Below are 26738 nucleotides of genomic sequence, written 5' to 3'. Positions count from 1 at the left end.
GCAGCCAGGCTCCCTTATCTCAGTCAGTGAGACAGACAGCGGCGGAGGCAGCACGTCCGCCCGGAGCGACACCTCTCACCGCATAGCGTTACTGCCGACTGAACCGTCTGTCTCATTACTGGTCATCTCATACGGATGTATCTCTTGTTTACGCTTGCTGACGTTGGACTGTGCTCTGGTGGCCACGCTGAACGCGAGAATCACCCCGACTTTTGTATTTTTTTAGGTAACTGGTGTATCTCGACGGCACAGAGGGAGCCACTCTTCCCCCCACCCCATCGTTAGCTCGCTAAGCTAGCTAGCCCGCTAACTTAGCTGTGACACTTTGTGCCGTATCAGCGTCAGTTTTCTGCCTCGTAGCTAGCCTGCGGTCCTCTGCGCCACAGTTGCAGATTGAGGTGACCCCTCACTCCAGGTAAGCGAGCTATATATGTGAAAATGTTTTCCCGTTATTGTTCTCCCAGTACCAAAGTCAACCGCTGGTTTGCCTCTGGACAGTGAGCCACTAACGGTACCTAGCTGCAGTATATCGGCGCTATGGCAGAAGGGGTTCTTGTTGACAGAAGCAGCCAAGCAACTGGCATGTGATGCGAGCCAGCGTTTAACACAACGATTGTCACTTTACCATTCAGCTAATGTGTCGACGTACGCTGCTCCGCAACAGTACGTGAATGAAATGGGACCCTTTATCGACAACTATGCTCCTGGATACTTTTTTTTTTTTTAGTCGTATAACGTCAACGCTCAACCTTGACTGCTGATCTGCGGCGAATGGGGTTCTGATAATGTAATCTCACACTGGCTACGTCTGAGCACTGTCTCTAACAGTTTATTCAAATAAGTCGCTGTTATCTAATAAACTGACCCGACTATCGACCTGGTGCGAAGACGTGTAAGAAAAGCAAAAAAGCAACAAAAAAAGCGGTCCGTGTTTAAAGTTGACCATAATGCTTGCAGTGGCGTGGTCATGGACACTTTCTGGTTTCGTTTTCCCCCTTTTTCCCCCTTTTTCCTCTGATCAGTCGAGAGCTTCGGTGTTGCATCACAACCTGGAAAGATGAACCGTTGACCGGAGTTTTGTCTCGGTCGGTGCCTGCTCTGTATCCTGTGTCTGTTAGAGGTCAGATGATTCAGCTTAGCTTGACACAAATAGAGGCAAAAACTAATGACCAGAATGACCCCGTTTCTCCTTGCTGGGCTGCTGGTTTTAAACCACAAACAGATTTTAATGACATTTTTAGTAATTGAATCGCATGGGGACATCTTATAAGGTTTGGCTGAAACATTTTGGGCCTGACGTGTGTGTGTGAGAGAGACAGACTCCTGGAGTGAGTGAAAGAGGAGAGAATTATCTGCTTGAATGAGCGTGCATTAACAATACTGTAATTATCTTCAGAGATAAGGAAATGGATTCACTATCAATACAGCTCAAGTCACATTTACAGAGGATGAAGATGTATGATTGACAGGAAACCAATTTAATTAATCCGTCCCGTTCCTGGGGAGGATAGGAGGAGGATGGAAAAAGTATATTTTCTCTGTGTGTGTGTGTGTGTGTGGTGTTTCCTGTATGAAAGCAGTAGTTGTGCCTCAGTGGAGCTTGTGTTACTTTCTATTCTACCTGTAGCATTGCTGGACATGAACTGGAGGCTTTGGTCATTTTTTTTGAACAGGAGTGTCTTTATAGCACAGCTAAATGACCTTAAAGAGGAGCTGGCTTGAACGAGGGGATGAGTTAGGTGAAAAATAATTGTCGTTACTGGGGAATCTATGCGGCACCTACTGAATGAGTTTCTGGCTTTGGCCGTGTGCGTTTTCCCTGACTTGGGCGTCTCATGTTAGCTGTCTGCCTTGCGTCAGAGCTGTATGTCTAAACGCTGCCCGGTGTTAAAGCATGACTGTCCAGCACTGAAAGGAAATGAATCATGTTCCTCATTTCAAGGCCGTTGAGTCGATAGATGCGTTTCCTGCCCTGTGTGTGTGTGTGTGTGTGTGTGTGTGTGTTGACTGCGTTTTCTGGCTACAGCAGATGTGCAGCTGTGTGTTTGTGTCCACGTTTGAAATGACTAATTGGAGATTTTGTGATGTGGGAGCGTTTTGGTTCAACTCACGGACATGCATTTAGATTTACAAGAAAATCGAGTTAAGCCTCTTCAGATGGCAGAAATGGCACTAATGAAGGTTGCATGTTTAGAATTAAAAAGCGTCTCGTTTATGCAAGTACGTCACAATGGTTTTAACTCATAAAGAGCATGTGCAAGTAACAGGTTGGGTGTGTTTCCACTATGTAACAGTAGTGCAGATGGTTTTACTTGCTCTAATGAACATGCTTTTGACTGTAGTTACATTAATTTTCACAGAAAGTCTCACTTCTGAAATGTATGCGCTTTCACTTTTCTTTGATATATGTTATTTAGTGAATGATATCGACAGTTAAGGAGTAAAAGGTCAAAATCTTTGACATCCAGTCTGTTTGTGTTTATATTGGCGTTTGTCATCGAGCGTGGCTGTGGTGCATTTATTGCGCCGAGTAGTTCTGGAACAATAGTTCTATTCTGACCCGAGTCTCCGGAGGGAGGCAGCAGCACTCGGCGTTCCCGGCACTCTGTGTGCCAGCGAGCCTTGGTTTGGGATTGGGTTTCCACAGCCACCTGGAGCTCAGAGCACAGGAATGCCATTGTTCCCCTTTGCAGACTATGGCCGGATCAGACCCACATGCAAACACACGCATGCACATAAACAGACACATCCAAGAGGAACTCATACGAATCTGTGCATCCCCCAAAAGTCTGGTCACCCTGCTTTGTTGCGTTGCCACTGCTCACACAAATAGACAGCAAAAGCAGGTCAGTACTCACTCTGGGACTTGACGCTTGCAGTAATACGGCTTCATATGAGTTTTTATTCCGTAGCTGCAAATCACACTAAATAACTGTTGTAGTTTTATTCTCTTTGTGTCTTAGCAACTTGCCGAAGGTCTTACAAAGGCTTGTGAAGAGAGTGGCGAGGAAGTTCGCTAATGCAAAAGAAGGTTTTCAGTAAATCATTTAGCTTGATCGGCCGAGCTGGCTCTTGTTTCACCATCAGAATAGCTAATTCTGGTACAGGTTTTTTTTTTATTTCGGTGGGTAATCCGAGGTTGGTCATTTCATCGGTTTTGTAGGGCTGAGCAGGGTTAGAAACTGTGAGGCTTGGTGCACCGTGGCTATGATGGTGGCTGATGGCCTCTGCCAGGCCTGCCCGGACACAAAGGCCGGGCCAAGAACTGGCCGATAACCGATAAGGATCATGACACGACAGCGGGCAGACGAAGAAGAAAGAAGAGAAGGACTGGTCGCACCCTCGTAGTTTTAATGCATGTGCATTGTCTCTGAAAATATTATCCAGAGTCAGTGGTTCACAGAGCTGCAGCCAAACAGAAGTTGTAAAAAACGATGTGAGGTGCAAGACACGGAGCGTGAATGTAAACGCAGCCCAGGGGATGAATTACGCGATGCCCTGTTGGAGAAAAATAAGAATTGCTTCATTGCTGTAACTACAGGAAAGCTGCTGGTGAGTTGGATACACTCTGCTGTGAAAATACAGTGAACCGAAGTGTGTGTTCAGCTGGTGGCATGTGTGTAACTATAGGCTGAGAAGGAGCTTTGCTAACTTGCTGATGTAATGACGTGTTAAATAGCTGTCTGCTCTGTAAAGTTGTTTAACCTATCCAGCTATTTGGACCTCCTTTTTTTTAATTAGAATGGGTTAATGCTTAATTGTAGTTAGATAAAGCGGTAAAAGGGTTGATGTATGTCTGTTGGTTTTCTTAGCTAGGTTTGAACCTGATTTAATATTTGCTTCTCTCCTGCCGGAGCTGTGCTCTGATATGCTGTAGTACAGTATTCAAGGGTCATTTTGGCAACTTTTCTTTCTCTTATCAGACAGTACAACAATCAACCACCAGTGAGTTATTTTACACCACTAAAATCGACTAAAATCCCATTTGATACCATCTGTTGTTGTTGGTTGTACTTTCGTGGGAGATAACTGGTGATTTTGGTTCGCACGATGAGCTTCGGGCTGAAGAGAGAAATGAGGGTCGAAAAGGGCGGTTGGGCTCATGTGGCTGGTGACACTTCAGCAGAATGTAGCCCTAGTTTAACACATTGAATGCTGGATGTTTTATTGGAAGAGAAGTATTTGTTAACAACGAGGAGAAGCTGTAAGCAAGTGCAGCCCAGCTTGTTGCTGACAAATGCAGAGGGAAAAGGCTTGCTGGGGGTTGTGCCTTGAATGAGATGACATGTACATAGTCGCATGACTTTACAGAGGAAGCAGATCATGTCAGTTACTATATCTCTATGAAATCTCTCTTTTGCATCTCATTTGAAAAAAAACAAAACAATGTCACTTTAAAAAATAATGCAATACCATCCAGGCCAAGCCAGAATTAATTAGCGTTATTCACTAACATCAAGCTCCACCGGCTATCATGCTGATTTACATTAAAATGCTAATGTCTTGTATTTGGTTCAGCCTTTGGACTGTGTGCTTTCTGCTGAATCACAGTTGGGTTTTATAACAAACGAACTGACCAATTGAAAACATGTCCCATACTTTTTCTTTTGGTTTCATGCACTGCACCATCATTTGAAGTCTGTCAGTGATGTACTGTAGCATAAGGACATTGTGCGACAGCAGCCATATCCATATTGTAGGTGCGGAAAAAGATGTCCTTGTTAACCCGCTCTTAACCCACCTCTGTTACTACCTCGCCTGTCGGCATTGAGGCGTATCAGTTTTCTTATCGTTTTGCTTGTCAAGCTGCTCTCACGGTGTGAGACCACATCATTCCCGTTCATTCATTCTTTCTCTGGAGAATATTCCAGTATTACACCTTTTCTCCAGACAAGCAGCTTGCTTTGCAACTATTCATAATTGTTTCAAATGATAGCTCTAAATGCCTAATTATCCCAAGGAACTGTGTCCACGGCTACATACACATATTATAAAAGTTAATACTTAACTACTGGACCTGTATTTAGAGGAAAATCTGCTTACACTAACACGGAGTGTGCTCTTAAAGTGAATCGGGAGAAGTGTGTGGGTTTTAAAACTATCTGCTTCTGGCTCCGTTTGAAGTAAGCACATTCTGGGCAGCCTGAAGCCACCCTGGAGCGCCCGGGGCCTGAGATACCGCAGTTCACAACTTTGGTTTGTTGTGAACTGTTGCTTCCAACCTTTTCTGTGGGAGGTCATCGTACATGCAAGTGCAGCTGAATTCACCCCACAAACGTAGTCTTTAAGTTGAATGCAGATTTTTATTGTCAGATGATCTTGTGGTTATAAAATCCGACATTTTGTGGCATTTTAGCCATCTGACAAAAGAAAAAAATCCAGTCAAAAGTCCAGTTTATTGTTGTTTATTTTCTTGCGTCATACAAACATGCTTATTGAGTTCAACTGTGGGTTGATGTTATGACCCTGCATTTTGTAGGCTATGAAGTCACACAATTTCTGCAAGCAAGGTTTTCTGATAACTGGATAACCGGATCATGCAGAATACGGATCATTTGTGCCTGTCGTTGTCCCCGGGTTGGTGCTCCCGTCTCTTATCGGGCCTCCGTGTGAGAAACTTTTGTTGGTTTGTTGATTAAAGGGAAAAAAAATAACTAAATAAAGGTATTTGTCCCCAAAGTTGACATAATTTCCAAAACAACTTAATAATAAATTAATAATAAATGTTTGCAACAACTGCAGAATCGTGGCGGTGTGTTTTTTTTTTTTTTTTTGTCCAGTTTGAATGAGGCTTTGATAACAAATATGTCTTTCGAGAAGTATGACGAGCGTCTTATTTGAATATTCATTTTCAATTGTAAGGACGACCAGCCTGTGGTCTGTTGTGGAGAAATAAGCAGTCGGACTCGTCATGGTCAGCCTCTTATGGGGAATTTATTGAACAGACCGTCACAGAGACATGTGCGTTTCAGCATGCACGGAAATTCCCAATGACTTTAGTTTGTGAGATCTTCTTTTACCTCTTGATATCGTTCTGTGTGTATGTGGCCCAAACCCAACCTCTATTCGGCACCTGCTGTCTGAGAATGCTACCACATCCTCGGCATTATCGACACAGGGTTCATTCTGACCTTAAACAACATCTCGTTGGAGCAGTGTCAGCACACAATATGTTTTCCTAGTAATGTCAAGACACAATATGTGGTTCGAGCTGTGTCAAGGCCCAGCTCTCCCACGACCTGTTGCAGTGCTCAGGTTGCATGTGTCAAGACACTCGCCTAAGTTGCATCTGGTCCTAATTGGTTATCAAACCAGGGACACTGAAGTTTTCGTTTTCAATCAATCCGTCTCTCTAACTGACAGAATTAGCTTTGGCGCGTTGTTTGTGTCGCAGGACATTTATCCGACCTGTTGCGTCATTTCAGCGACTCTGCTTGAAACGGGCAGCCAGCCCTGACAGTTCCTCCGGATGTTGGTGGGTAATTTGGCTAGATCAGATAGCAAAGGCTTAAATGGTTGATCTTCAGACAAAGTGAGAGAGAATGTGAAATGGTGTGATGAGAAAGAGAGGGAGGAAAACCATTTGACAGCATTTAGCAGTCTTTTTTTGTTTTTTCTGGCTCTCGGATCTTCTAGGATTTTGTAGACGGGCTATTTCACCGCGTGCATGTATGCGCGCCTATGTGCACGTGCTCGTGCACGTGTCCTCTTGCTCTCCAGTGGGTCACATTAGGGATAGAGTTGCGCAGAAGTGGGTCAGTGTGTGCCACCAGGGAGTCTTGCCAGCTCTCTGCTCCCTACTTCAGAGACTGGAATCAGCTAAAAGCCAACACAAGCACGCAGACCTTTTGGTGAGTTCAGAATACGTGGGAATTTTCCTTGTGAGGTTTAATTGATGGTGCGAGGATCTCGTTTTCCAACGGAGTGGCAAGCGTGTGATCTTTGCTTTTTCTCATTCAGTGACCTTACGTAACCCCTGCCTAGTTTTTAGTAGCCTTGATGAAAATATTGTGAGTGCAAAAGAGAGCAGCAAACCACAGTAAACCTCACATGTATATGTTTTTTTTCCTGCATATTGAGCTTCTACAGATGATTCAGAGGCTGTCACACTCTGTGTGTCTCAGCTGGATGGACGCAGTGTTTCTGCTGGCTTAATGATAAGGAAATGGGATTTAGAGCAGTATTCAGCAGAGGTTTATTTCAACTCTGAGCGGCAGTCTCTTGTTTTCTGCATTGGTTCGTCTCTGAGAAGGAATTAATGGTCTATTTCTGTTCCTGGGCTTTGTTTCCTGTGTGCCCCGTGTTGCTGAATAAAGATGGCATCGTGAGTTCTTTAGAAGACAAAGATATAACCGTTTCTTTAAATGTTGGATTATGTCACCCTTTAACTTCCATGAAGTTCAAGAAAGTACAGGAAGTTGCTGCTTCAAATCAAATGGCGCTTTTTATTGGATGGTGTCGAAGAGTTTTTCTTTTTCCGTTTTCCCTAAGTGATCCTAACCTGTTATGCCTTAGAAATTGCCATTGAAACCAAGATGAATTATTACAAATATGCATAAATACATATCCTATAATCCATGTTCATTTAATCATCACGTTTGTCTCTGCAGTTTGTTTAATTTCCATGGATTCTTGTTCCTTATCGCTTCTCTCAGCTCATTATTTCATTTTTAGGGGTCTTGACGTTATTGCATTTCATAAAACTGTAGAAGTCACATCACAAATTGATTAGCTGCTAAACAGCAGATGAACTGACAGCTGCAATTGCCGAGATGAGTCATTTGAGGACTCACCTTGGGATTTACCCTCTTTGCTCATGTTGGCTGTATATCCGAATGCAGCAGTTCTCAGACCAAAAGATCTGAAAGACAACGCTGCACCACCTAATCAGCACAAAGTTGCATAAGCAAAAGAAAAAAGAAAAAAAAAGATAGCTAGTCAAGAGAACATTAAAGAGAAATTCACCAAGTGGAGGATAAAAATTGAATGATAATACTTGATAATTTGTGAAAATATCAATATGAATCTGCTTGCTAACAAGCCAGTATCGATTAATACAGTGATAAGACGTCTATGCCGTAGAATACTGTGGCTTACAGTAGGAAAGCGGAAGAGAAAACTCTTTTCTGGGATGCCAAAAACATGTTTTGAAAAGATAAAGAGGGTTACGGTGTGCTTTTTGTTGTTGTGAGTGCACATTTTTTAGCACCTGGACATGCCAATGCAACTTTGTTAACTCGAGCAAAATCCAGTTTGCTGCTGCAGCAAGCCATCTGGGTGGTTTGGGAGATCCTTTGTATTGATGGCACAAAGCTTGGAGAGTCACCTCGAATATCTGAATAGAGTGAAGTAATAAAGACTGCAGCAGCTTAGCTTCGCAGTGTTGAGTAACCTTATATGTTGTGTTCAGCTAAGCTCCAACGGGGCACTTCTTTGTAAACATGCGCAGATAATTTGTGTCAGTATTTTGCACACAGCGTCTGTTTCAGCGAGATACTACTTGGTTTCCACGGTTACCGCCATGCTCCTTTCCCATCCCCCTACGACCCCCATAGGAGAAGATGGGATATGTCCAATTTCTGCTGAGTCATGAAGAAACAGTTGGCTCACACACATTTCTCCTCATTCTGACCCAGAGTACTAGTTTTTGTGTCTTTTTATAAATGTATTCAGTACTGGGCTGGCAGGGTTACGACGTTTTTATTGACAGTGAATCGTCATACAGATAACTGTGAGTGAGGGTTTAATTTTTTTCTCTCTACTCATCTTTGCCCCACCATTTACTATAACCCTACTAATAATGCGATACTTCGCATAACCCTTAAAAAAAAGAATATCAGCGGTTCCCTTGTTCAGCTTATCAGCGGAAAGCGGCGTCCTTGTTAGCCCACACCGGTTTTCCTCTCTGATGATTTACAGATGCCAGATAGAGGGGTCTCAGCGCCACGTTGATGTGTGTTTTTCGCAGTTCGAGACAGCGTCGTGGAGTGATGTCGGATTTGTCTCGCACTCGCAGCCCATTCTGCCTCTGTCACTTCCAACCCCGCATAGCGCCCCCTCTGCTCATCACGCCAACGCGTAACGAAGCCCTCTTTCTCTCAATAAACCAACTCCGTCAGAAGGTGGGGATTGATGTGAAAAAATGACATTTCTGTTAGTTTCATGAAAGAGACCTGCTAAAGGAAGATCATGTAGACACGATCATGCTTACTTCAGATATTTGCAATAATTCCATTAATAGAATACTTTGACTGGCCCAGTCTGACACTGTACATGTGTACTGACCTCTATATCCAGCTCACATTACTTCCTTTGTAAGACTTGAACCTCATTGAACTTTTCATTTGTCTTGGTCACAGAATCATCTGTTCAGCCACTTATAAGACAACAAACCCTCATTGAATTAAGTTTTCAAAAGAAGAGCCCATCTGATAATGACAGCCTCACAGGGAAGCTGTGCAACACCGTGTTACACGTTCTGCAACAGAATATTAAATTATGTTTTTTTCTGCAGACGTTTATTCTTTTTGTTTTCAAGCACCGATTAAATCGAAAGCATTAACGTGCATTGCGTGCCACTATGAAGCCTCAGCCTTTCTTTGGACACTTACAAATGCAAAATGCTTTAAAGCAGTACTGGAGCATAACCAGAAGCTGGAATGAGTTTTTTGTTGTTGTTGTATGTTTCGTTCTGCTAATGCACGAAGTTTGCAGTTCTCAGTCAAGTGGCTACAGTATCTGAGTTTGGTATCCGCTTCCGCTTTCCACTTTGTTTCTATTTCTCTAAAAGGCTCCGGTTATGATCTCATCTCATCATCCGTTTACTATATAGAGGCCAATTTTGTAAATATCAAATGTTAAATTCCTGTAGCACCTAGCAGTTAAATTCATGTATACTTGGAAGTATTTTGTGTGACGCTCCGTTTAAGTTCAACCTTATTGATCTCAGAGGGTTATATTTGTCTGTGGTATTTGCTCCAGCCTTACTGTTCAGAGGCCGCTAGATCAAGTCCAGTTTAGCAGTATTTGTAGTCACGGCCAAAGGGTGAGAGTAGTGGCAAACCATTACTAACGAATTACTAACGTTCTGGGGGCTTTCACCTTCTGAAAATCTGAGAAACTGATTTGAAAGTATTTGGCTTTTAACATCCAATTCATTCCAATTACAGATGAGCTGATAGTTGATGGCAAACCCATAACGATTGTGTTTGTTGCTGCAATAAGTTTGAATTTCACCCTCTCAAAATGATCGTGAAATGGAGGAGCAACGAGTGAGTTCATTTGAGAGTTTATGCCAGCGTGTTGACTTGTTCTTTTAGTCAAAGGAGTTATGACGTGAAATCTTGGGATATGGCCAATTTGTACCGCAAATAGAGAAGCGTTTGTAACTTTTGAGTGTCTGTGAAAGATGGGCAATCATATGAGGGTGAGGAAAGAAAGAAGAAATCCAGCTGCCCGTCTCTGTGCTTTGTCAAAGACGGTCTGCTCCAGGCGGACAGCTCGACAGCCTGCCTGGAGCTTACCCAGACAGAGTTCCAGCATGCATATGCACAGCCATCCATCTCTAACTCTTATCTGCTCCCAGGCTGCTACTCGGAGTGTCTGAGTGTTTGTGTGTCTTAGGACTCTTTGAGTAGAGTTGTTCGAGCCCGTTCACACTGACGGCCATATCACCGGTTAGTCCAGGCTGATGGACTGCAGAACAACTCCTCCATTGTTTGTCTGAATAAGTGTGGGTGTGTATGCTAACCCATCAGAAATTTTATTTCTGCAGGCCACTAATGTCATATGGTCTATGCTAATGTATCTTGAGAAAGAGAGTGTGTTGTATGTGGTGCAATGTAATCTGCCAGAGGGGGGTTATGGCTCATTGTGGCAACAGCTCCACAGGCCAGGGACACTGCCTCTATGGTTCATGAGAGGGACAAAATGGCTAAAACATGGAAACTATGCAAACTGAGTCAGGGACTAACCTGCGCTTGAGTTCAGATGTTTCTCATCTTTCGCATTCTTTTGGCATCCTGAAGATATAAAGACACAATGGGATAGAAAAAGAAACAAAAACCCTGTGTGAGTCTTAATAAAACCAGATTTGAAAGAGGATGTCTGGATTAGTCATGCCTGGAGCTCATGGTGGATTTTACCTGCAGTCACTAAGGCCGAGTTATTGCTGAACGTTCAGATCGCGCAGTGAGAGCTCATTGAGGTTTATGTAGTGTGACAAAGGGTGTGTAAGGACCTGGGCTATTGATCTCATGACTGAGCTGCTTAAATGAAATATTGATGGCTCTAGCTTAGTAAAAAAAAAAAAAAAAAAAAAATGTGTGTAACTGGTGTTCACGCGTTCATCTTCGGAGCGTTATGTGTATGTCGCTGCAGCTAAATGGCTATCGAGTGTCGCTTTTTTTGAAACGCGGTCTCATTGATCAGACCAGTTGTGCCGGGCGAGTAGTGGTAAATCTGCTCAGGATTAATGAGAGCTAGAGCTTGCAAACAGACAGGCCGGGTGTTTGATCCCACTAACTGCCAATGATGGATAACAGCTAAAGGACAATATCTTTGTTGAGAAGTGGCTCTTAAAACGATGTTCTCTCTGATTTTTCTCTAGTAAAAGAGCAATACATTTGTGTTTTGGAGGCTGATGATGTAATCGAAGACAACACAGATGTTAGAGTGTCTTGTTGGCAAAACGGTGGATATTCTGGGATTCTTTTGTGGTGGATGGTGAAAACTTTCCATTGTACGACTTCAGTGAATCCTCTCAAACTGTGAAACCCAGCAGGCAAATACAGAGTATATGTTAAGGTTGTGTATTAAGATTAAGGTCAGATTTATTGTCATGCATACACACGAAATTTGTCCTCCGCTTTTAACCCATCCAGGTTGGCACCTGTTGACACGCACATGCACAGGGTCACACACTCATAGAGACAGATGCCATACACTGGAGCGGTGGGCAGCATGGGGGTACGGTGCCTTGCTCAACTGCCATCTATCCAGCTGTCAGTTCACCAATCTTTGAGCGGTGAGAGTGGGAATCGAACCGCCAACCTTCAGCTTATTGGACGACCCACTCTCACCACTGAGTCACCACTTATCAGTAATTATAGTAATTAGCTGGGGTCAAAAACTCACAAGTGTTTCACACAACTCGAAGAATGCTGGCAATTTAGTTTGCAAAACAAAGCTAATCCAGAGGAATTGTTTTATACCTAAGCTCAGGCTTCAGCATCAACCACTCCACCTTCTTTGTAATTAAAATGATTCTCTGTGGACTTGAATCTGTCGGCACAGAGCTTTGTGTGTGTGTCAATTTGTTAAATTAGTGAAGTGGCATCCATTATGTAATTGTTCTGATTTCACTTCCATGTGGTCGAAAAAGCCTTTTTTTTTATTCTGCGGCTGTTGTTTAGCCTTCATCTCTTACAGGCTTTGCTGTGTTGTTTGCTGAGAACTATGCAGAAAAGCTAAGTTACTGCGGTGTGTGGTGCGAAAGCTTGTTCTACAGAAAATGTAGTAAATCCACACACTTTTTTTTTTTTTGTTGCCACTACACTACACGCAGGAGAGATTGTCTGCTGCATAGAATTACTTGTAAGTATGCCCTGGATTTGGGAATGTTGCCTGCTGTGTGTGAGCGCACAGCTGGAGTCATGCATGCACTGAAGTCTGATCCCTGTAACACGGCTGCCGGCCAGGAAAGTGACCAAGAACACAACACGGAGGGAGACGGGAGAGCTTTCGGCGAAATGTTACCCCACGTAATCACTCAGGACGCAGAAGAGGGAAGGCAGCGAGTGTGTCTGTCTGTCTGTCTGTCTGTGTGTGTCTTTATGGGTATTGTTGGTTGCAGTGGTCTGGTGGCCTGCTGCTGTTTCCTGTGTTCTCTATAAACAGGACGCAGATCTCTGTCTTACCGTCTGCTACCTTCTTCTTTTATATGTCCTTTTCTGTCGGTGCTTTGTTCCCTTGTTCTTCCTCTGCCTACCTCCGCTTGTACACACAAGATATGAAGAACGGGACAGGCACCCAGCTCTCAGCACATGTCCTTAAGGAAAGCACAACGGGCTGCTGTCTGAGCTGTTTCACGTAAGATAAGTGTGACATTGTGATGTGTCCAGGGAGTCAGAACCAGCTGCTTCATACCTATTTTCAACATGCTCTATTCCTGGCATTCCTGTTTTTCCTCTTTGGGCTTCCCTTGGAAAGTTGTCAGAAATGCTGAGTTGTGGCTGCAGTTGCCTGTGATAAGGCTTGTTGTCATCTTTTGTTGCTTTTCCTCTCGTCCCCGCTTAGCTTGAATTTGGCGTTTGCGCATGCAAAGAGGGCCACGGGGCCCCGCGGGGGCCTTCCTTTCCCACACCATTGGACGCACAAGGTGTTCGACAGAGCAGGAGGTGGAAGAGGCGGCGGGGAGGAGGAGGAGGAGGAGGGGAGCTGCGCAGTTGGCCTAGGATTGGCAAAACACTGTTTGTTGACGCTAAGACCAAAGATGTCATCTTTGGACTCCCTCTGTTGCAACATACGCTACAAACGGAGTCACATAACACAAACAGAAACCCTGGCTGGAAACCAAACACACACACACACTTCATGCTCATAGAAAGCTGTCACACAAAGGAAAGAGACCTTTCTCCCTGTCTTACAGTGTCTGTCCTCTTCCCTGTGCCTCTTTCCGCCAGTCTCTGAAAAGAGAGCGGGACAGTTGGGTTCAGCGCTTGGACACGGCTGGCTGGGTGTTCACACTGAGCTCCGCTGATTTAACTGTTTGTTAGATTCGCCACTATCCCCACACCACCTGTCAGATTGTCCCAAACAAAGGTTATTTCAGCTCTCTTCTGCTCCAGTCCTCCTCCGAGGCCTCAGTCGGTGCCCCTCCACTTTTGCGTAGCAGCTTTGGCGAGCGAGGTGAAAAATGCGTTAAGACATGCACAAGCCTTTCCACAAGATTTTCTGCAGGCAGATGAATAACTTGTGCTCGCTAACAGAGATTTCTTCATTTGCCTGCCAACAAGCCCCTCCTTTCTCAGCATTTGTTAGTCTGCCACAGCCACTGGGGTTTTGGATTTACGACAGGAACTACGTCGACCGAGGCTGAATGGAAAGAGGCCTGCACGGGGGAAGAGACTGTTAGACTTTATGGATTAATAAAGGGCAGTGTTAGTTAGTGAAAATATAGGTATAGGCAAAATGTACATTGCAAAAGGCCGTGCCACCAACCCCCCCATCAACAAACTGGCTAACGTAAATTTAACCTTTTTTATTTATTTATTTCTCTTTATCATATCCTGATCTGAGGATTTAAAGCATTACAGTAAGCTCACAAACCTGGATCAGCCACATCTGGCCTGTCCATGATCTGCTTTTTTCTGCTAAGTCTTCTCAAAATCTCCAATTTTTCATTACTTGGGCCAGTGGGGGTCATCCATTTTGTTTTTCCTCTTAGCAGAAACCAAACTACGAGATACTCATGGTTTCACGAGAACATTCAGCTGCATGAATTCTTTTCTAATTGTTTTTATTCAGTTGGAGCTGCATGTTGATTGGCCCCTGTGGTATGAACCTCATTTGGATGTGTAGCGTGTGTTTTGGCATGGTTTCATCTTTGGATGGTTATGCCAGTGGAGTGTTTGCCTGCATTATCTCCTGTTCTGCTGACAAATCTTCCTGTTTGGACAGCTCATTAAACAACCAGGTGTCCGTCTGTGAGGTCGAGTTTATGCTTCAGTGTCAGATCAGTGCAGAGCCTACGGCGAGCACCCGGCGCTGTAGCATAAGCTGTAGCTTCAGAGAATTACATGTGACGTTGGTCGCAACTTTGGTTGAAATGTGTTGACACGGCATCCCGATTTGCTTGAAAACTCGTCGACCTCGTGCAGCACAAATTCAAGAAGTAACAGGCTGTAATTTAATCGGGTTTGCTCAAAATGCCAATGCAGAAACCAACCATTTCCTTTATTTTGAAAAGCTCTGACTGCCCGAGCAAAGAATCAGGTCAGCGTTTGCACGTGTTGCCCCATTATCTCTTTTTGTGCGGCAGTGGTTTCAGTGAAACTGATGTTTAACGCTTGTTTGTCAGAGAAGCAGAGTTGCACCCGTTCCCCCCCCCCCCCTGTTTTCAGTTGCCATTCTTTGAAGCAGAGGCAGAAACCCCACTGCAAACCGGGGGCCTTTCTGCACACCTACACAGACACACGCTGCAGAAGCATCTAAAGTGTTTGCACGGGTGCCGATAATGTATCATGGCTGTGGATCGCTGTGTCTGTCTGATGTTTAAAGAAAATCCATTTTTAAGCCAAACCACTGCAGCATCCTATAGGCATGTGCTGAAAGCCGTCACATTCGTAAAGTCAGTTCTCCTTTGTGGTTCACACCATCAACTGTCACATCAGCTTTTGAGCTTTTAAAGGTACTCCATCAGGGATTAGATTTTTTAAATTTTTTTGAAAAAGAACAGTTTAGCCCAGGTTCAGTTGAAAATGAGGTAGCTGCTCAAGTTGGAAGACCTCCTAACTTTGCTGCACTGCTGGACTGGAGCCCAGCTGAGCACAGGCAGGTCCTGTCTCTTTTAAATGTCAAATTTCACGTGAAAAGTTGGGTTGTTTGCATGGCAGTGGTTAAGAACAGTATCTTCAAACCACCTTGTCTCTGCCTCTTCTCTGCTTTATGTGCAGTTTGTGGTCGTGTTAACACAGCGCACTCCTACAGCAGAATGTAGGATGTAAGTAGAAGGAGGAAGAGGTTTACACTGCAGACAGACGCGACGTGATTTTTCTGTTTGCACTGCAGTGTTTGTGTGTATGTGTCTCTGTAGGCTTATATTGTGACTGTCACACGAATCTGATGAGTATTTATAGAAGCTCTTGCTTGTCCTGCTTTCAATTTGCAGATGGATCACATTTCACTCAAACTTTGAAGGTTTCTGTTGAGAAAGGAGGGGCGCAAATAACACATGTTTATAACACAGAGAGGATCAAAGAGGAAAGCAAGGAGAAGGATGAAAAAGGATGACTCACACAGGAGGAAACGGACACCTTTGGAGGCCAGGATCCTTCATAAACTGATGCATACCTGCACTGCAGTACGCCCTCCTCACAGTCACTAATGCAGGAGTGTGTGGGCTGGAAGGAAGAGATTTATGGTGTGGCCCTTGTAATACAGACTTAATATACTCGTATACTATATGCAGACCAGCAATATAAAGTCCCAGTCGTCCGGGATGATGACTTGGCTTTTAAGTAGGCCAAGGGCCAGATTGAAGGACCCACATACACATAAGCCTACACTGAGTCATTTTCACTTTCATCTCATCTCGGTGGATTTTTTAAAAATAGCAGATTAATCCGGTGAAGTGAGCAGTTGAGGGAATTCGTCAGTTGTCCATCCCCATTTCTGCCTGCCTCTGCCTCCGTCTGTCATCTGCTTTGCATTCTTTCTCTCCTGCTTCAAAGCTGGCAGAATGTCTTTGGTCTGGTTTGACCTTTGGATGGGTGTGAAAAGAGTGAGGATGATGGATTTATAGCATAATAACAAAGGACAGAGAGCTTCATTATAAACTCAGAAATGACTAAATGACTGATCGCTTTCCAAAGTCCATCGTTCAGACATGTCTAACCATATGATAATGAAACGAGTGCCCAATGCGAACGAGAACACGCTGGATGGCGCTGAGACGGGTGATATGACGGGCTGTTATTGCAAGTGCACAACCAGGAAGTGTGTTTGCGGTCTTGCAGTGATTTGTTTTTCTTTCTTTTTTTTTTTTTTGTTAACCTGGAGCTGTGATATGAACCCTTCTGGTCTCTCAACGAACCCAACTTTCACCATAACCAGCAAAGAAATTTAAAGGAGATGTATTTCCTGTCTCTCAATTTCAAGATTGCACAAGAGCTACAATTCCTTCCTTTTTAACATCCGTTTGCTCTCCGTCTGTCTCTCTTGCCTCTTCAAGGAGCATGTTTGAGTGACAAGCAAAAGAAGAAGTGGGATCCCCGAGGCTCCGCCCCCTCTGCTGGTGGAGCACCCTGCACATCTGACCAGAGACCCATCAAGTCACTTGGAAAGGTACGCGCTTTCCAATTACGTGACCCTGTTTAGACACTGAGGCTATGTTTGAACTGCCGTCTTTCCTCAGGGGTGTCTTTCACTAGCAGACTTGTGTTTACACGCAGTGAGAGAAGAATAGCTAAAGATGGGCCTGCATTATACATGGGATTACGAATGTTTTAAGTAATCATGTGTTGGAGACTTTGCAAACACAACGGCTCAGATAGCTGTAGCAGTAAGTAATGTAATTAAAAACCTCAGGATGGAAAACTGTCCGCACTGTGTTTAACAGACAAAGAAAAGAGTGCTGGTACCCAGTTTACAACCAAGTTTCCAACTCAAGAAGCCACTAACAGCCAGTTTTGGCCTTTTTAGATATCGGTGTCATTCTTATAGTCTCAAATAAGCTCATGTGAAGATGTTTAGTCTTGACAGAGTGGCTCCAACTCCACTGTTTACTGCATGCTCGGCATTATTAGCAGCACACGTAGCAAAGGCTGCACGGCAGCAGAGCAGACAGCTGGATGCGCTCGTGAACAGGGAGCGTTTTTGTTTATAGGTGTGCTCCCTTTATTAGCCCCACTCAACTGCGTGCAGTGTTCAAGTTCCAGAGTTTCAGCAGTTTTATTTGGTAGTGAAAGTCAATTAACCAACAAGCGATATGAGCTCCACTGTTGAATATTAACTGGGTTAATATTAACTGTAGCTGCTGATTGGCTACGGCCTTTCTCGTGCTATTTGTCTGCAGCTCTCTGTAGCGTGAATGTTTCAGGTCTTTACACACTGTGGGTTTGTTTATCTCAAGGTTTATGTGTGAGTTTTGTGTAAGTTTACGCTCAGCTGAGAATTCAAGGTGTGATCCCGCTATCCTTCTGTTGTCAACATTCAGCTAGTTTATGAAGCTCTCTTACATCTGATTTGTTAATGTATTTTAGATATTTGAACTACCTCTATGCATGCAGGGACTCGCCTCCCTCTTAACTCCGGTGCCAGTGACTTTCAGCATTCCCTGCCTCACAATGAATAGATGTCAACCTAATTGTGTATTGTATTTCTGCTAATTTCCTAATTTACATGCATTATGTGAATGTGGTTGTCCATTCTGTGTGTTTGTGCCATTTGTAAATGTGTTTTAAAAAGAATGGATAAAGGAATAGTGTGGCACTACAGGTGAGATAAGATATGAACTTTGATCCTATTAAACGAAGAAGGAAACTTGCTCAGTACTGATAGAAATCAGCATTGTTCATACTGGTTCATACCGTGGGACCCTGAAATACTCACTGTTGTGACTCACCTTGAGCCATGTGGTAAACCTGTACCTGCAAACCGGTTCTTTAAGTCTTCTTGAACCGATACGCATCGGAAACTATTGGGTCGGTTTACAAATCGTACACGATTGTTGGTGTCAAACTTCGGTTCACGTGGCCTCGTTTCTCTTGCTATTTCTGAACTTTAATGCATGTACTGTATGTCTGGTTTTCTGGTGTGGGCCGGCAGCTGCGTTCCCTTCCACCATCACCGTAACACCAGCCGTGTTGGTAATGCGTATTGATTTTGGCCAAAAATGCCCCAGTGAATGTAGATTGAAGTGTGTAATTCCACTTTGCTGCTGAGCCAAGTTTTGCATTGATAATCAATTTCAGCTGGGACTTTTGCGCTGCCGTTGGCAGTTCTGTCTGGTTTACTCTTTACCCCTTTTTGCACCAAGCTCTCCAAACCGGTATTGACCAATGCAGCAGAAGGATAGTGCTGCATTGATTGTTTCGGCTGGTGGTGTTTAAAAATACTTAGAAATAAATCCAAAGCAGCGTTTGCCTTCACGGCCGTTCAGGTTTGTGCACGGAGGGCGTCGAACAAAACGCGGTTATGTGCAAAATGTGCTTCAGATCCATCACAATGAAAGGGAGTATCACAAATGTGCCTCAAGCTTCACGCGGCCACCACAGTGAGCGATATCATAGTCGCAGCTTCCGTGGTTTGCAGACAGTCGGGTGTTCGGTTCGCTCTGTTTTTAACTGCTCTGCTGTTACAAACTGGATCTAGCTAAAAAGCTTCACTTTACGTCTTTCCCAGCAATCTTTGCGCTTTCTTGTTTTTAGTGTTTTTTTGTTTTAGTTTTGGAGAATATGTCGTTTTGTTTGTTCTTTTTTATTTTTATTTTTATTTTCATTTGTTAAAAGTTTCTGAGAGCAGCTTCCTGGTTCAAAATAAAAGGTTTGATGGTGTATTTTCTTCATTTTTCTTTAGCGCTTGTACATGTATTTAGATGAGACCAATCAGAGGGTTGCTGGTTCCCAACTTACAGAGTCTGCATGTTAAAGTATCACTTCGAAGGCACTTAACTCCCCTTTTTCCCTCATATATATAAAAAAATGTGTGCAAACACAACTAAACAAACAGTAACTCAATCTCCTCAGCGTCCAACCTCCTGTGTGATCCATTTTTCCTTTTGTCAAACTCTTTCCATCTTGCCTGCTCTCAGTCCGTGATGCATAACCGCTGAGCTGCGTCTTGGACTCCAAAGCCAAATTGGCTCTAAAAACTATTGTAGTGAATATCTGGATGATTTTTTTTTTTTTAAATGCATTTTACTGGTTCTTTGCTACGTTCTTTCCCACATTTTCGAGTCATCAGAGTTGGCCTGCTCTGCATTTTTATTTCTGTCCCCTTTTTTTTTTTTTTTCTATTTCCATTCCTTTTCTGCTTTGGTTTTCTGGTGAAGTTATTTTAAGAAGACACGTGGAATGTTACTAAGCTGCCGTGCTGTTATCCTGTGGTGCAGCTCATGACTCAGCGGTCACTGAAAAACATTTGGACGGATGAAATATTCTGTAAGTCGTGAACATCGAGTGTTACTATCATAGGCTGAGAATGATGTCACCAGTTGATTTAAATCCTCAATTGTTTTTTTTGTCACATCTCTACGGTAATCTCCATCTTGGATACATCATAGATGGCAGGCTGGAAAATTGTCAAATTTCTTAAATGCTTTCTTAGGGTGTTGCCAGGTGAAATGCAGCACCTGCTCTCCTTCAGTAGCTCCGTGTTTTATTTGAATAAATTAGCTTGTATAAGCTAGCAGAGGTGGTTGGTATTTCCAGGTCAAGTGGCAAAGTGAAATGCATACAAGTGATTGTCTGTAAATATATAGATAGGAACTGAGTCATACAGTAGATCTATTAGACTTATTTCCAGAGTCAGTCCTGTGCTCATCATCTCAACCTTGTCCCACCAGCCTTGCTCTCCCTCATCAAGGCACAGGCTTTGTTTAGTTTTAGTCCCTTTATGGAAGGATTCCGCGTTCTGCAGTCAAGGTTATGATCTGATATGAAGCGACCTCGGCCGCTTTGCCCAGAATTGGCTGTGTTTCTCAGCTAGTCCGTAGAGAGTCACAGAGACGGGGGCTTCGGGCTACCTTGTTCTGTTTCGCTCCCTTTCTATTGGCCCGTGTCACGTTCTGCTCCAATTCAGAGGCACTCCGACTGCTCAGAAAATCAGCGCTCCCATCAGTGTTGTCTTGGAAACTGTTGAGCTTAGCAAGTTCATACGACCCAAGGACATCTTGTAGATTTAAATAGCACCTCTGCATGTCTTTGGTTTGTTAAATATGCTTCAAACAGCGCGCATATCTCGTTAATTCATTATGGTGGATAATGCAACTAAGATATAAGGTATTTGATTTAAATGCTATGCCAGCTGTTTATTGAATGAATTAGAAACACAAATTCACAAATCCGCCTCTTTTATGTGCACTCATACAAATGCTATTCCCCTCCCTTCCTCTTAATTTGCTTTGATAGATATAAACATATAATCCCCAGAAGAGAGGCTCTTCAACTCAGTCTCGGTCGTAAACTGTGAAGCGAGGGAAACTCTGGATCCTCTTGCCGAGTTTTTCCAAGTGGTTGCGAGAAACCGTGGTTGTGCAATCTCTAAAGGGGGATTAGGCCTTTAGAGGGGAGGGAGGCAAAGACGAAGAGGGACACAGAGAAGGATGTGAAGAGGGAAATTGTGTTCTCGTAGGGAAGTCGTGATGGCAACCACTCCTGAAAGACAACATCACCAAGAGACGGTTCTCCCTACTAAGTGGGGGCAGGGTGGCTGGGAACGAACATGCAGGATTCCTAGAATGGAGATTTAATAGAAACGGTCGAGTGTGGCAATGGAGAGAAGGGGTTCTGTGAGTCTGTTTAATGTCACCGGGGCCAGGCTGTTAAAAAAAGAGACTTCAAAGATATGTAAACTTTAGTGGCACACACAGGGAAAACACACACACACACACACACACACACACAGATGCAGGGCCTGAGGCTGGCGTGAGCACAGAAGAGACCGGAGGTGTCCTCTGCCATGCCCGATTAGAAACACAATGAGTTGAGAGGCATCGCTCAGAGACCGCAGTGGGATGTGTACATGCTTTTATATATATATATACATGTGTGTGTGTGTGTATATATGCGTATAGATTATCTCTGCTGCTTCTTGGACTACTTGACATCCGTCAGACAGGATTTCTATATGTTGTACAGAAATATATGTGGTCTCTGAGATGGAATGCTTCCATTTTGGCATCTGTCTAAGACCAATGTTACGTGTTCAGCATATGTGCCCAGCTCTGCCTGTGAAGCGGAAAAGAGAGATGTATATCCTTGTTTCTGCTGCACTGTCAGCTTGGTGAAGGGGGGGCCTTATCGCAAAGAGGTCAATTGAGGCTTGTAGAATTCAGCAGCGGTCGGAAAAAAAACGGGTAGGAAAGAGCGAGGAGTGAATTTCAAGTTCCCCACTGCTCCTGGAATGTCAAGTATTTTGATAGGATCAAAACAGCTAAGCAATCTGATTTTTTTCTCAGGATGTCTGTGAAGAGCACTGAAATGTCCTGAAACCGTTACTTTTATCGGAATATTACGGTTGTGCTCACAGCAGTCGCAGCTGTTTGTAAAGGAACATCGAAGCCGTCAGTAGTTCTGTGCGTCGGGGGTGGGGTTGGAAGCCCAGGCGCTTCACTCGAGCCTACAGAAAGACGGAAGAGAAAGAAAAAAAACCCACAAAGGGTGGGAGCTGCAGCAATGTACGTCCTGGAGAATTGGCGATTTGTCATAGCACTCAGCTGTCACCCCACTTTGTGCTGCACGAGGAGAAACAGCGCTTCCTGTGTCTGTAACGTAACGTAACGGTGTGAACGCATGGCGCTGCGCTGCTCTGCTCTGCAGTGGAAATGAGAACACGCACACGCTTACAGGATGCCACTGACATGCCAGAAACATTCCCCTTTCTGTTCAGTTTGACCTGCTGTTTTCTCTTTTCGGTACATACCGTATAATGTCACATTTCAGCTTGCCTGAGGCTCTTTTAAGATGGAGCCTAGGAAAAGAATACTATGAGAAGCCGTTGTCGAGCGATCAGGAAGGGCCAACATTTTTCCAAATAAATCTTACACAACCTGAAACCGAGTGCCGTTGTGGGGATTTTCGATCTGACAACAACATATTTGACTTTAATTAAGTTTGACCAAAACATGTGGCGTGGTGATTCGTTTGATTTGATTGGATTTTTTTCTTCTTCTACCCCCTCAAGGGACCAGAGATCAAAGTGTGCTGCTTAATTATTACTGATGGCTCTGTACCAGTTTCTATTTTTCAACCTGTGTGACTTAGACCTTGCAAAATTGTTCTGAATCACTTGACAAGCTGACGAGAGCTTTTCGTATTAAGTCGCCAAACAAGGCCATCTTTTAATCTGAGAAGAGCCTTTTTTTTTTTTTCCCCACACGAATTTGAGATTCTGGACGTTTTTTTATGTTTAGTCTCTCATAAAAAAAAAAGCACAACTCTCCCGCTGTTCAGCGTGAAAGAGCACTGATAATGCTTTGGGATTTTGTTTCTCTGAATTAAGAATGAAATACCAGAAAATGGATAAAGCAAACCTCACGCTGTGTTTAAAAAGCTGAAGAAGAAAACCTAATGGCTTCTACAGCGGGATGATGGTACACGACACACCTCGATAACCACAGAGGACAACATCTAGACTCACAAGTGGAGGGTTTTGCAATAGAAAGAGTAGTAAATGAAACATGGACCAAGAAGTGAGAGGCCTTTTCCTGATGAAAAGGAGCGAACATTCACACAAACAAGAGCTGAATGACTTTCCTGCTGCAAAAACCTTTAATGTGACTTGCCAAAGATGGTATTACTTTACTGTAAAACATTAAACTATATATATATATATATATATATATATATATAAAAAGATATTGCAGTAAGATGTTGAAGAAATGTGTCATATTTAATCTAATTTAAATAGTCTTTTACCCTGAGAAATCAGGTCAATTTTGACCAGTAAAGACTAACCAGTAAAGAGTAACTTGCTAAAACGGGTCAAATGACGAAGATGTTGTTGGGGCTTTGATGCTATTCAGCTCGCAGGCTCAGAAGTGTGAGAAGAGTTAAAGTTGGACAAAGCAGACAAATCTTCACTTGAGTTTTCTGCTGTGCAGGACACTTTGTGTTAGCAGAATCCCATCAAGTGGATTGTAGAAATGCTGCTCTGCAGTTCCTCATCCTCCCAAGCTGCCTGAGCAAAGCTTAACTAAGCTAAGCTAGTTTGGGGGAAAAAAAAGAAAAAAAAAGCCTTTTTTTCTTTTCTTTTTTTTTTTTTTTTTGTTCCATCCTCCCAGAGGCATGGGAGAAGTAACTGGCCAAATTAATTTTCTTTCTTCTGCTTGTGCTGCCGCAACCTGAGGGATCATCGAGGCAGAGAGTCGGCCAAAGAGAGACGAGATGGTGCTGGAGGAGAGAAGGAAAGGGGAGCAGTGGAATTTTAATGTGGCTGTCTTGTCTTTCACTGCCCGCCAAAGAAAAGCAATTACCACCACAGCTCCTCTCTCTGCTCTGTGTGCGCGCGCTTACCTCCGAGTCTGTCGGACTGCACTGAGCACGCAGAGGTTTTAGTTGGTTGAATGTACAAAAGGGGATGTTGAGTTGCTCGCTGACGGGAACAATAATTCCCTTTAAGTAACTTTCTTTAAGATCTGAACGCAGTCAAACAATGTCTTAGATACCATAAAGCATCCTCGGTGACACAATCATTGCTTAAAGTGGTCATAAACTCTTAAGTACCGCCGTAGTTTTGCCTTTTCTTCTTTCGACTGACTTTTTGAGGCTCTCCAAGCGTGGAGGTGATCACTTTGAGACGCTCTGATAAGTAATGACATAAGGCTAAAGACTGATAGATGGACAGATGGAGTTGTTGAGAGAATGAATGTTGTGTGGAGGGAGATATGGGAAGAATTGGACAGTGATTGCTTTCGAACACACTGTGATCGCGTGCTGGTAACAGCTCGCTCACTTCAACAAGACACTCAGCATTTCTTTCCTCTTCTCCCGTCTTTCTTTAATTCTGTTTTCAGGATGCGAAGGTTCGCCTACTGTAAGGTGGTTTTAGCCACCTCTCTGGTCTGGGTGATGCTGGACATGTTCATCCTGCTCTACTTCAGCGAGTGCAACAAGTGCGATGACAAGAAGGAAAGAGGACTGCCTGGGAGAGACGGTGGGTTTTTAACTCCCAACATGGCCACGTTTGATACTTCTCTGACAGGATTTCTGAAATACTGTGCGTGTGTGTGTGTGTGTGTGTGTCCATATCAGACACCCTGTCCAGACCGAGAGACGGGCCGGGCGAAGGTGGGAAGCCGGTGGTGATCCCTAAAGAGAACCAGGAGAAGATGAAGGAGATGTTTAAGATCAACCAGTTCAACCTCATGGCCTCTGAGATGATTGCGCTCAATCGCTCGCTGCCCGATGTCCGTCTGGAAGGGTGAGCAGCCTCCCAGATTAATCTCTTGTCTTGTCACTTTCTCTGAGCGAACTCATTACTTTCTGCTGGAAATGAATGTCAGGTTGAATCCATAGTTGGGACAGTCCACTTGGGGGTTTATTAAAAACCACAAGCCGGGCGGGTGTCTGGTCTAAAACCTGCACCGTCAATCACATCTGGAACCACTGTTGGGGGATGGGTGTATGGCTACGTGGCACTAAGCCAGGGTAATAAAGTTTAACTCACAAGTTAGAATACTAATCAAAGTTTAGAAATGAATTGATTTGTTATACGTTTTCTTCAAAATGCATTAGCTCTACAGGACACATTAGAAGTAGGAAGCACTTAGATGCAAGTAAAAAGGAAAACATGCTAGAGGAAAGCACATCCACTCTTTCCTACCAAAGTTATTAGACTGTGATGCTCAGACGGTGAAATAGTCGGGGTGTGGTGGCCTGAAAAGTCTCATGAGAATTCAAACTTCCTGAAAAAGCGTCAGGATGTCCCGGCTCAATATGCTTATTGCACCCAAATGCCATCTTTGTTTATTGTTCTGTAATTAGAGCGAAAAACCGATCTATTAATCTCCGTGTTATTAACAAGAAATCATTCAGTGAGCACTGGTACTGATGCATGATGGTCAAGCTGCAGTGTTGAAATGCCACCGCAAATTAAACTTCAGACCGAGCCATCAGAATGTCTCCAAAGATTTAGGGTCTGTTTTTTACTCTCTGGATGTCCACAAAGCTTTATTATCCAGAATTCCTCCAGTCTTCTCCCTCTCAGTGATGCACTTTAGTGTAGCAATATCTGAAGTGGAATCACTTTTCATAACCCAGTCTGGAGTGGACTGTTTGGGCCCATCTGAGAGCTTTGCTGCAGATGCAGCAAATGGTCAGACGGCAGCTGAGAGAAAGGGTGTCGTGGAGACTGGATACTGCTGTGGGCTTTGGGCTGACGTGGCTTTAACACGCCGTTAAATCCATCTCACGATTGTTACTGTTAAGGCAGTCGTCTTTAATTCATAACAGCAAGTATCCCTGTGCTGTGTGTAGCGTGTCTTCATTAAATCCATTCAGGAACGCCGGGCAAAATGATCTTGACAGTAATCCCATTATGACTTTGTTGTGCAAGTTCTCAGCCTTGTTTTTAACCGTTTGACGTTATTCGAAGCATGTGTCGAGGTGATGATGAGTTTCTAATCGGACTGCATAGCTTTTACCCTCGGAGGTCTTTGTTTAATGCCTCTGACGTTATTTTAGGACAACCTGTCACTAAATGTCGACGGGGCCGGTGCTTCATGCTTCTATCGCCATCGTGTCAGCTCTCATTCGTTGAACACGAGCGAGTAAGGCTTAGTCACTGAAACTGAAACCGCGCTGAAAGTGTGAGAAAAAAAGAGTCGAACCACGCGATAAGAAAGGTTAGGCATGTTCGCTGTTTCTCACACCACTTTCACACGCTTTTCACAAAGTTTCATAGATTCTCAGAAGGTACAGCACCTCTTTTCGTGCGGCTGTGCCTCCTCAGGACAACAAAGGCAACGTGGCCTTTGAATTGGAGGATACTGAAACACTTATAACATGAATGTATTAACACAAGGTTATTTTCAGTCTATTAGAAGAGCTAAATGCTGTTTAAGTTTAAGCGTGCGTTCGAGCCAGTGGCCGTACGTGTTTCCGCCTTCAGGCAGTCAGCGGTGCGCCCGCTCAGCAGCGTGAAAGACATGTCCAGGTTAGTTGACACAGTCGGAAAGCAGCTCGGCTCTCCGGTCCCCTTTGCCCTGTTTTTGATCCAGGAGAGGAACGGTCGGTAATGAGGGTTCTCAGCGAGATGGAGAGAAAGAGACTCGCTGGGAGACACAAGAGTGACAGGCA

The 26738-nt window shown here is 43.9% G+C and overlaps 1 protein-coding gene across 1 annotated transcript in view; it reads left to right on the top strand.

Annotated features, from left to right (window-relative positions):
• The window catches only part of galnt1 (UDP-N-acetyl-alpha-D-galactosamine:polypeptide N-acetylgalactosaminyltransferase 1), a 40461-nt gene continuing 13723 nt past the window's right edge, over positions 1 to 26738 (top strand). Inside the window, exons 1-4 of the mRNA XM_072394344.1 lie at positions 1 to 415; positions 16952 to 17064; positions 24455 to 24594; positions 24693 to 24861. Of these exons, the coding sequence (XP_072250445.1) occupies positions 24456 to 24594; positions 24693 to 24861 (308 nt within the window). The 5' untranslated portion in view covers positions 1 to 415; positions 16952 to 17064; position 24455. The remainder of the gene's footprint in view (positions 416 to 16951; positions 17065 to 24454; positions 24595 to 24692; positions 24862 to 26738) is intronic.

This window comes from Leuresthes tenuis, unplaced genomic scaffold (genome assembly GCF_036924035.1).
Source record: "Leuresthes tenuis unplaced genomic scaffold, fLeuTen1.0.hap1 SCAF_10, whole genome shotgun sequence".
In the NCBI taxonomy this organism is placed as follows: domain Eukaryota; kingdom Metazoa; phylum Chordata; class Actinopteri; order Atheriniformes; family Atherinopsidae; genus Leuresthes; species Leuresthes tenuis.
The sequence above is the reverse complement of the archived record's forward strand: the minus strand, read 5'-3'. Positions and strand labels throughout refer to the sequence as shown.